The sequence below is a fragment of the Juglans regia genome, unplaced genomic scaffold, assembly GCF_001411555.2.
Source record: "Juglans regia cultivar Chandler unplaced genomic scaffold, Walnut 2.0 Scaffold_151, whole genome shotgun sequence".
NCBI classification, from domain to species: Eukaryota; Viridiplantae; Streptophyta; class Magnoliopsida; order Fagales; family Juglandaceae; genus Juglans; species Juglans regia.
Genome location: NW_023345631.1, coordinates 24753 through 36316, shown reverse-complemented (window position 1 = coordinate 36316; position 11564 = coordinate 24753). Strand labels below are relative to the sequence as shown.

Sequence of the window (11564 nt, the reverse complement as noted above, 5' to 3'; positions counted from 1 at the left end):
AATTTTATTACTATTCATAACTTATCTCATTATCATTTACAATCCATCTCAATTCATCTTAAATCATTTTCGAATTCAAATATTTCTTAATTTAAGATTGTTCATCTAAATTTCAGCACGAGATTCCGAATATTTCCGAACAAGAATCCGGATTTCAAATTTAGACCGGAAATGGATTTTTTTTTTTTTGATGTTTTTTTGTTTAAATTGCCATTAAATGATATCCACTAATCTTGAAGGTGCGGCAAAGTAAATTATTATTACACCAACTAGAAGAGAAAATTGGCAAAATTGGATTCCCAAGGAAAATTGGCAGAGAGCAGTCAACCATACACTTGAACCTGCTGGCTGCAGAAACCAATGGACCAATGGTACAGAGCTGGAGCAAAGTATTACGATAGAATCGGTATTTTTTTTTTCTAGGGAAAATTGAAGCAAGTAAAGAATCCCAAAGGTTGTCTGCCCGTCAGACGTGTACTTTGTTCTTCGTTTTCTTGAATCGTAAGTGAGACATCCATCAAAAGTGCAACATTCAAACTTTTTTCTCAGAAGTCTTCAAATTTAAATAAAAAAAAAAAAAGAATGTTAATGATCTATAGTAGAATCATAACCTCCTTGTGTTCCACGACAAAACGTTGCGTTAAGATAAAGTTATATCTTTACTTTAGCTGATGCCAAAAGAAGCAATGTGACCCATAAAAAACCATAAAAGGTGATGGCCCAAGAAGTATGCAATATGTTATTTTCTTGAGAAGTACGTATGATCTCATGCAAGTTTTCAGATGATCTGCTCTAGAAATCAGCACATGATCATATTATATATTATATTATTTTTAAAAAGTTTTTATTAGTATTATATTCCTAATTGATCGATGGAATGTTGAAATAGCGCGCGATTGAAAATTTGTGGATAAGTGTTTTGACCTAAAGTATGTAATTTTCCATTAGTCACAACATCGAAATAAAAAAAAATAACCTGAAAACCTCTATCCAACATTCTCTATATAGAAAAATTGTGATCAGGGTTCACAAAAAAAAAAAAAAAAAAAAAATCGATTTTACTAATTATACTTGATCAATAATAATAGCCAAAAATAAGTGTTAATTCAAACTATCTTTTTATTTTCTCCAAGAAAAAAAATAAAATGCACTAGAAAATACTTAATTTTGAGAAATCTTATAAATTTATCGTACATATTACAGCCATATATACCCAACCGGACCACAGACAAAAGAATAAAGGTCAAAAGAATAAAAAAGAGTATTCACCAGGAAAAAGAAAAAGAGCACGCACCGTGCATATAAGATGCATGCATGGCTATATAAACTCTCTTCAAGTTAAGTTCTTCCACGTTCATCACAACTACTACGTACATAGATCAGGGTCCGGCAGTTAAAACAGCCCGTCCAGCTAGCACTGTAAGTACGCAATTGCAATATCATCCCTATTTTACTATTAGTATACATGATTAATTTTTTTAAAATGGGCAGATTATAGTTGATTTCAACCGATTTCAAATATTATAAAATAATGTTAAGTAATTAATTAGAAGCGTTGAAAGATAAAATATGCATGGAGTCATATATTTATTATTATTAGTTGACAGAAAAGAATAGGAGAGAAATAAATATTTTGTATTAAATTGTAACCGTACGTTGCACAAAATATTACTATTGTCGTACGTGTATATATATATTGATATCAATCCAGATTGCGTAATTTGCATATTTTAATTTATGCAGACAGTTGCTGGTCTTGTATACCTATTATTTGAGTTATTAACAATATCATATGCAATTAATTCATGATCCTGATCTCCAAACCTATCCATCGAGTGGCTGCATGCTAATTCTCCCTGATCTCTACTTCCCCCACACAATTAGACGTATATACCCAAAGGTCATCGAGTCTATAATTAAGCTATTAGTTTCTTATATATTTCAAAGCTCAGTTCAACATGACCAATCAATCTGTCTTTGTGGCCACCAAAATCTAGCCTGCATGCAGAAGCATCGCCACAAGGTGCACATGACATTGACTAGGGCGCTGCATGCACTAGTCTCACACATGACTTTCAAGTGCCGCCATGTAAGGCTCACACATGACACGTACGACACTTTAGGTTCCTCAAATTTATGTCTTTCATATTTGCACCATGCCACCCCCCACCACTACTATATAGCATGTGGCCGGCTTCATGCACTACAAGTACTTTACGACTTTTGGGTGCGCATGCATGCCAAAGTTCGATCGAGTCGTTCAATCCTAACTTTTATATTTATGAATATATTTTTGCTTTCCATACCTAAGGATCGATCTAGATCAGGAATATGAAGTAGAAATATCCATAAGAAAACTCTAAAAGATATATATTGCACCTTTTGTTAGAAGTATTAATTAGTATATCTGTAATAAAATCATTTTTAAAAGATATATATAGTCGGAATTGGAACTGTTGCGAAGTAGTCCAACCTTCGACTTCGACTTGAACTCCGATTTCAACTCTAAAAACTTCAATTATAATCGGAGTGGAGGGGTAAATAGAGTCGGAGTTTGGAATTTTTTTTCATATTCCTGCCGATAAGCACAAAATATTGCTTTTAGGATGATCATGAAAATTATGGATTTGTTGTTTCCAAATTTCACCTAACATGAATATTACTTCGTAATTTGACAGATTAAGCATGGCCACGACTATTCTTCCAGGCACAGTTGTTCCTGAAGTACTTCTTGGGAAGGAAAATTACGAGAACTGGAGTTCTTGCATAAAAAACTATTTGTTGGCCCAAGATCTTTGGGACATCATTGAAACAAGCATGGAACCTCCTTGTAAACCAGAGGACGATGATCATGAGGTTGAATTCAAGGCTTGGAGGAAGAAGAATGCTGCAACTTTACATGCAATTCAAATTTCATGTGGGATGAACATACTATCTGAGATCAAGGGTATTAGTTCTGCCAAAATTCTGTGGGATAAATTGGCTAAAAAGTATGAGCACCCCGCACAAGAAGGCCGAGTCAGCTTAAAATTGCTAGCAGCTGGCGGTGACATTCTCTATCTCTATTACTTTCATTTTTACTGCAAATTTTGTCTAGCTGATCACCAACACAAATTGCCACAGGGATTATAGTATATATGCCAATTCAGCTTTAATGAACCAAAAGTACTATCGCTAAAGGAATAATGGGTTAGATCTGGTTTTGAATATATACGTACGGATAAAAAGAATTCAAAGTACTTGTAGTACCACTCGGTCAGTATTAAAATTCCTAACTATCTTAGCTTGCTAGTAGCTTCAAGGTAACTCACTATCTATCTAATATATATAATAGGGGACAACATGAACCAGACCACTGGGTTTAGTGAGTATACGAAGTTGTACGAGGCCGTGCGAAACAGTGAGTGGGAAGTTGCAAATGAGTTCATTACGCAGCATCCCGATTCGGTGAGGGCAAAAATTACACATTTGGGACAGACGGTTCTTCACTTTGCAGTCCTTGCTCAGTGTGAAGATATAGCCAAATGGTTGGTGGAGGAGAAGATGTCGAAAGAAGACTTGGAAATACGAGATAATGAAGGTCTGACAGCTCTAGCTCTGACAATTATTTGTGGTTACCAGCGAATGGTGGAATGCATGATAACAAAGAACCCGGAATTGGTAACCGTTGGAAATAATCGGGGATTAGATAGTCCAATTGTTCTGGCTCTTCGTCATGGGCAAACAGAATTGGCCCACTATCTCTATGTTACGACCCCGTTTGAAGAGCTACTGCCCGAAAGAGGCCCCCTTGGTGCTACAGTTGTAACCAAAGCTATACATACTGCACATTATGGTAACAATCGTCTGACGTCGGTTATATTCAGTTTTAATCGGCCGTTATTCTTTCTGGCCTTCCTATTATTTCATTTCTGCGACTTTATATATATATATACACTATTCATATGGATAAATGATATTTACAATTATAGAGTAGGTAAGTGTTGCCCATTTACTTTAAAAAATGTAATAAATAAGAGACCAACATCATAAAAAAAGAAAAAAAAAATCTAATAGCTGTAGACTCCACATTTTTTAAATAATTGATTAAAAAAATTGTTCGATACTTACACACTTTATAATTATATCTAACTTTATTCTATTCATGTATGAATATATATAATTCTTTTTTTCTAATGACGTTGTATGTGTATATCATGTACGGTGCAAAACTAGATCTCGCTGAGAGGTTAATCCGGCGTTGTCCACGTTTGGCAATTACTCTAGACACAGACAACATCTGCCCTTTGTCCCTATTTGTTGGTACGAGTTCCCTATTCGGGGCTGAATTTCTGAAAGCGCCTTGGAATCATATGACCATGAGTTAGTACCACTCATATATCTCTGATATCTTCTCTTCTTGCTAATTTTCATTATATATCCATGCATGCATACATGATCTAGCATTGATATGATTTCTGCATAAATTCCATTTAACATCATCCAACAGTGGATTGCCCACATGAGTAAGAACAGGCCGGGGACGAAGCCGGGGGAGGAGCCCCAAGGCTCCTAAGAAATTTTTTTACTTGAGTGCTTTAGTTGTCCATCTTTCCCAACTTTTCATAATTTTAATGCTCGTATAAGTTTATAATATATATGGTCATCTTTCGTCAAAAACTAAGGGGTGTATATTTTCCATGATAACCTAATTTTAAGTGAGATATTTTTGTCATCATAAAATTAGTTTTCGGTCTCCAATAAACTTTTTTTCCTCTTGTATTTAATTTGAAGAAAATTATAATTTAATATTATATTATTTTTCTTTTAAAATTTATAATTATTTGAATGAAATATATTAATTTAATGAAAAAATCCACGTTTGGTCGGGTATATAGCTAGTTTGCAGTATGTAACTCGTGCTACTTAAAACCTTTTAATATAATTTATTATTATACATTATTAAGAAAACCCAAAGCCTAGTTTATCTTTCATATATAATTATCTTTTTTTTTAATAATTCGTATCTAACTCGTTACCAAAGTTTAGCGGCCTCTTTCTTTTATTTGTAACATATAAAAAGCTTACACGTAAAATTTTCAAAATTGTTAGAAGAATTAAATTTTGAAATTTATTTTTTTATTTTTTATATTTTTACTCACTTTATTTATTTATCATATCACTTTGTTGATTCATGTGTTCCTAAAAGTTTTCAGTTGAATTATTTATTCTAGCCTAAAAATATTTTACCCCTCATCCAAACTTATAGTCCTTATTATATATATATATATATATATATATATATATTTATATGTATATCTTCATCGCTGTGTAAGAAATTAGACTCGTCGATATATATATTGACTATGCACACCTCTTTGCATTGAGCCGCTCGTTACATATATATATATATATATATAGAGGAGAGGAAAATAAAATTAGGAAATAGAAAATAATCATATATATATATATATATATAGGAGAGGAAAATAAAATTAGGAAATAGAAAAGAATCTACGTACGCCATCGAAATATAATTTAGCAATACTATTATTCATCAAAATTATTACTTGTCAATTATTAACATTTATTGACTTTTTTTTTTTTTTTTAAAGAGGAAGTTAAGCTCGTTTCTCCTCGTCATGCGGATATTTTTAAATATTATTTGGACAATCGAAAGGAGGGACAAACTCATGCTGGATCTATCGGCGGATCAGGTAAGTTGTTGCCTAAACTTTCTTAAAGTCAAGTGTTTGGCGTACTTTAACGATGTAAATCATATTAATTTTGGCCCTTTGGGCGACTTCAATTTTCAAATATCCTAATATCTGAATTATAATATATATAAAGCCATGTGGAAGACCTTATATTTTCCATTTTGTGCATTATTATATATATGTTAACGAAGGAGTCTAATTTTGTCATTTACTTTTCTTGATAGCATACCAATTAGTAATGATCAATGGTGATCACTACTTGCATATATAATTTGTTATAGTCTAATTATCAGGACGATCGAGATCATGGATCAGGCGAGTTTTAATGAGATTTCTATAAACATGTTTGAACTCCATATGCATGTGATCATGCAATCTTAATATATCACTATAAGAAAACTGTTTATTTGCTACTAATTAATTCCAACAAAATGACTATTTGTAATTAAAATTAGTTACGAAAAATCTTTTAGTCGCAATAAATTGATCACAAAAATTCGTTTTTCTTGTTGTGTATATATTTGTCCAAACTTCAAAAACGCCTCATTATTTTTTTTTTCTTTTATTACTAATTTTTATATAACGTTTGAGTCATGAGTAAATTATTTTTTACTTTGCACTACGAGTTCTAGATATTGCTTTAACCATTTTCAAGTCTATTTATAAGCTGCTTGATGATCAGTAGATTCTCTTCCATTAGTCTCGCACAGTTAAATTGACAATGTTTTGGTAATTTCAAAGGAACCCATGATCAGGCCGCCGATTCAATGTCGATCCGGTCGTTAAAAAAACAATACCTACGTCTTCTGTTTGTTATGTTTGACTCGATGAGCTGGACTATGAACGAATATCAAATCGGGATAGAAAGTGGTCTTGCGCAAGCAATCTTCACTGCTGTGAGAGCAGGGATCATTGGCTTTGTTAGTTTAATTGTGGAGGAAAAACGAGAGCTTTTGTACTGGGTCCGAGATGGCAAAACAAGAAACGTACTTATGTCTGCTGTCCAACATCGACAGGCTATAATCTTTGGAATGATATTCGGTTTAAAAGAGACGAAAGCTACGTTACTATCAACTCGAGATAATCTCGGCAATAACATATTACATGTAGCAGGGACGTTAACAGAATTCTCTCCACTACTTGAGGATATCACAGGTGCAGCTTTGAAGATGCAAACAGAAGTACAGTGGTTTAAGGTCAGCACTCCCCCTTTAATTATATATATATTTTTGCGTGCATGCTCTGATCCTTACTCATACTGCATGTTACAAAATATATTTCATTACGAAGAAATTTTATAAAAATAAATTCATAAATTGATATAACTTAATTTATTACATTAAATTATAAATTATTTTTATATAAAATATAATTAATTTATCGTATAAAATTATATCAATTTATAAATTTAATTTTATATAAAAAAATTATAATAGTAGTACATTCTCTATCAAATATATACAACTCATCTATAATTGATCTACTATTTTTTATAAAATATAATTTATTTAAATTTTAGATACATCAAATTAAAATTAAATTTTAAAAAATTATTATTTTATTTAATAATAATTTAAAAGTAGTAAATTAGTTGATAGTATTTCTCTATTCAGAAAGAGAGATCGAGGGAGCAAATCCGTACGTACCAGAACATTTGATTTGATTTGATGAGATTAGAGGTTTCGGCCTTCCGTTTGCTACTTTTCAGAAAATAAACTACCAATCCATTGAGCGCGTACGAACATTACCGTTCGATTCTCTAAATTTTTTTTAAGAATATTTTTTATAATTTTATCTTAAATTTTATTTATTTTTAAAATTTTTTTTACATCTTATTCTTTATTATTTATCTATTCTATTAAAATAATATTCTTCTATTATTTTTTTATTACTTTTTTCTCTCACTTCTATTTACAAACTTAATTATTTAATATTTTTTCTTATGTTTTGAATTATTATTATAATGAATATTTTAAACAAAAATTTAAATTATTTTTTAGGGATTTAATAATATTTTTAAAATTATTATTTTTACATTTTAGTAATTATTTAAATTATTTTTAAAATTATTATTTAAAAATATAATAAATATGAATATAAGAAAAAATGTAGTTAATTAAAAAAAGAATTTATTTTATTTATTTAAATAAAATATTAATAAAAAATAATTTAAAGAATAAACAGTTCATATCTTAAATCAAAATTTTAAAATGGAGAATGAGATTTTTGAGCTTTTCTTTAAATTCTTCTCTGTAATTTAAGAATAATAGTGATACGAGGCCTGAGATGGAAATGCTCTACTATGTTCCGTTGGGAACTGTATTATTACTGTCTGACCTTATAGGTTGACATAATTGCCTTGGTGATCGTGACGAATAGCCGTAGCCCGAGAACCCTAGTACTGTAATCAGCGTTTCACCGAATTTCGAAAAATCGGGGCAGTAGAAAATTAATTGATAAATTAGACCCTTTTGACCCTATCCCCTTCTAGGAGTATTTAGCATCCACGAAGGATGGCTAAAATTTTAATAATTTATGCCATTAAGAGCCCGTTTGTTTTCAGAGATGAGATGAGATGAGATGAAATGAGATGAGTTAAGATTAAAGTTAAAAAGTTGAATAAAATATTGTTAAAATATATTTTTTAATATTATTGTTATTTTGAGATTTGAAAAAGTTGAATTGTTTATTTTATTTTGTGTGGAAATTTGAGAAAGTTATAATGATGAGGTGAGATGAGATGAGATGTTTTTGGAAAATAAACAAGGCCTAAGATTATGGACGTTGCTACGTCCACAGAAAATTTCTACCGAAATTTTCTACCGAACCGTTCAAACTCTTTTTTTTATTTTTTTAACTTTTTCTTTCACCATTTTTTTAAAGTATTTAGATATTTTTTAAAAATAAAAAAAATCACATATTCATTTAAAAATATTTACTTAATCATTAAGTAAAAAAAAAAATTTAAAAAAAATTTAAAAAAATTTTCGGTAAAAGATTTCGGTAGAAATCTTATGTGAAAATAGTATTTTCCTAAGATTATATATTGAATTCGACATTTTTAAAATAATTTGAATTTGAATTTGAATTTGAATTATAATATTTTACTAAATATAATTAATTACAACTGTTTCATTAAATATTAAAATATTAGTTTCTTGCTCTAAATAAATAAATAAAATTAATTAGAATATAATTAATATTTAACATTTAGAATTTAATTGTTATTAACATTTAATAATACTTTTTTTAATATTAATTTAATTAGAATATAATTATTATTAATATTTAATTAGTAGAACTACCAAATGTGATAAAAATAAATTAAATTATTAAATTAATAATATTTTATTATTATATAGAAAGTAAATGGATAATTCAATCTAAGGATTGAATTTAAATGGAATAGATAAATGTAAATTCATGTGATATTAGCTAAAATTTGAAGATGTATTTGACAAATCCAATGAGAAAATTCTTAGTGATAAGTTTTATAGGAATTGGACAATCCTATTTGGTCAAATACCTAGTGGAAAACTCTTATGTTCCTTTCATTACAAACCTAGTAATGTTATGCACCATATTTTCATTTCATTTTCATCTCATTATATGAGATATGACATATTTATCACTATTTTATGATAAAAAATCATTCAATAAAATATCACCTAATGATGATAAATGTATTACATCTTATATAATGAGATGATAGTGTGATATTTAGAATTTCACATATTTCAATATATATATCACATATATAGATCGAAATATCAAAGCAATCACAGGTATCAAAACCACAATCTAGAAATTAAAAAACAACAAAAAGTAATAAACACAAAATTTTAGTAACAAAGTATATAGAAATTCATTTAAAAAAAAAAATCTTCACAATACGGACCAATCCAAGTTATCTTCCACCATAGAATAATTGTGTAACAATTTACAAATTACTTTTACGTACAAACACTTGTACCTTCAGAAAACCCAACTTGCAATCTTGGCAAATGATCGGTTCGCCTCCCACCGTGGCTCTAGAACTTCTAACCTCTTTCTAAGTGGATCACTTTGACAAAAGAATCTCGAACTCCAGTGGTTGTATGCTTTTTTATGGTTTGGCATTATCTCGAGGATACAATATTCTCAAGGAAGACAATATATACGGTGTTGTGACCTCTATTTGTGTTTTTCACAATAATTAAAAGTACTCGCCTTTTGTCGCCATGGATGCATAAGCTAGGTTCGATCAAATTGTCATCAAATTGTCAGTCTTTCGAATATTAATGAGAAATTTTGGTTTCTTTTCTTTCTAAAATTTTGTGTATGATCAAATGTAGGGGGTGGAGAAGTTGTGCAATCCCATGTATAGGAACGAAAGAAACTTCGCCGGTTTGACTCCTGAACAAGTGTTCACGCAGACCCACAAAAAATTGATCGAAGAGGGAGAGCGATGGATGAAGGACACGGCAAGTTCTTGTACAGTGGTAGGTGCACTCATTATGACTATTATGTTCGCTGCAGCATTTACCGTCCCAGGAGGTAACAATCAAGATACAGGTTTTCCAATTTTATTAAACAGAAAATTGTTGAAGATCTTTATAATAGCAGATTCCCTATCGCTCTTTTCTTCCTCGACTTCAGTATTGATATTTTTGGGAATCCTCACATCACGTTTTGAAGCGAAATATTTCCGAAGATCCTTGCCAGCTAAGATGATAATGGGTCTTTCCACCCTCTTCTTCTCCATTGCAACAATGATGATAGCCTTCTATTCTGCTATTTTGATTATGTTGTGTGGAGAATCCTGGATTGTCATTCCTCTTATTGGTTTAGCTAGTGTTCCTATTTACTTGTATGTATCCATGCATTTCGGCCTTCTTGTTGACATGTTTGCTTCAACCTATGGATCTAGCACCTTTGATCGGAAGATGAAAATGGGGATTCACATGGGTTCTCATTTTGCATGATGTATATATGGATGTTCTATCAATATGTGGCGTACTAGTCGGGACGAATGAGGCCCTTCCCTGGCCGCCTTTTTTATGTGTTTTTTTTAGACAGATGATTGATGAATTCTAAGCTAGCTGTTGTGCCACATTTTTTTCTTTTCACATATCTGTTGCTGTCCAAATTTGTATGTATTTGTGAAATCATCACTTATTTGAAAAGTTTAAACTAATAGGAAGAAGTAAATTTAGTTATTTATATTATATTTTTAACATTTTCCCTAATGCATAAGCTACGAGAGTTGCTATTTCTTATCTTTATTCATTATAGTTCTTATACACATAAATACAAATATTTCATAAATGCTCTTTTCATGGTTGCTCCCCCGTTAATTAAGGTAATTATCATTTGCCCAATCTAATATTATTGAGAGATTGAATAAGAATAATTTTATTAAACTTAAATTAAGTTAAATGAGTTATTTTGGATATGCCACTTACCCAATTTTATTATGGTGAATTATGAATTATTATTGAGCTCAATAATTAGGTTAAAGTTTAATTAATATTTATGGATGAAGTAGGTCCTATTTAATTGGTGATAGGCTCAACTATTATTCTAAAAGCTCATAAAAATTTATTAGACGAGTTAGATTTATTTTGAACTTAGAGACCAGGCCCATTAAAATCTATTGAATATTATGAAAATATGGATAAGCCCAAGAGGTTATTTGGATCATTTAAGCAAGCCAACCCTTTCGTCGGAGCCCAAATAAAGATCCTACAGAAAACAAAAAAGGAGTACAAATATATACGTATAAAGACCAACCCAAGGCCGAAAACTCACGAAAAAACCCAAACCGGTGTACACCTAAAACCAAACCCAAACCGTTTCTATAAAAACTCCACTCCATGCACGTCTCCA

At 30.5% G+C, this 11564-nt stretch overlaps 1 protein-coding gene across 1 annotated transcript; it reads left to right on the top strand.

The window, feature by feature from the left end:
* The first annotated feature begins 1360 nt into the window (after positions 1–1360).
* On the top strand, positions 1361–10748 carry LOC109008490. The gene is made up of 7 exons (XM_035686915.1): positions 1361–1419; positions 2679–3046; positions 3335–3835; positions 4216–4362; positions 5601–5696; positions 6438–6892; positions 10031–10748. Exons 2-7 carry the CDS (start codon positions 2686–2688, stop codon positions 10658–10660), a joined length of 2190 nt encoding a protein of 729 aa, XP_035542808.1. The 5' UTR covers positions 1361–1419; positions 2679–2685; the 3' UTR covers positions 10661–10748.
* Positions 10749–11564: the final 816 nt, after the last annotated feature.

What these genes read in the sequence shown, in the direction of transcription:
- LOC109008490 (XM_035686915.1), top strand. Translation starts at nt 2,686, where the DNA reads ATGGCCACGACTATTCTTCCAGGCACAGTTGTTCCTGAAGTACTTCTT. An exon ending in TATACATACTGCACATTATG is followed by an intron (nt 3,836 to 4,215) that starts GTAACAATCGTC and finishes GTGCAAAACTAG; the next exon opens with ATCTCGCTGAGAGGTTAATC. An exon ending in TGGATCTATCGGCGGATCAG is followed by an intron (nt 5,697 to 6,437) that starts GTAAGTTGTTGC and finishes GTAATTTCAAAG; the next exon opens with GAACCCATGATCAGGCCGCC.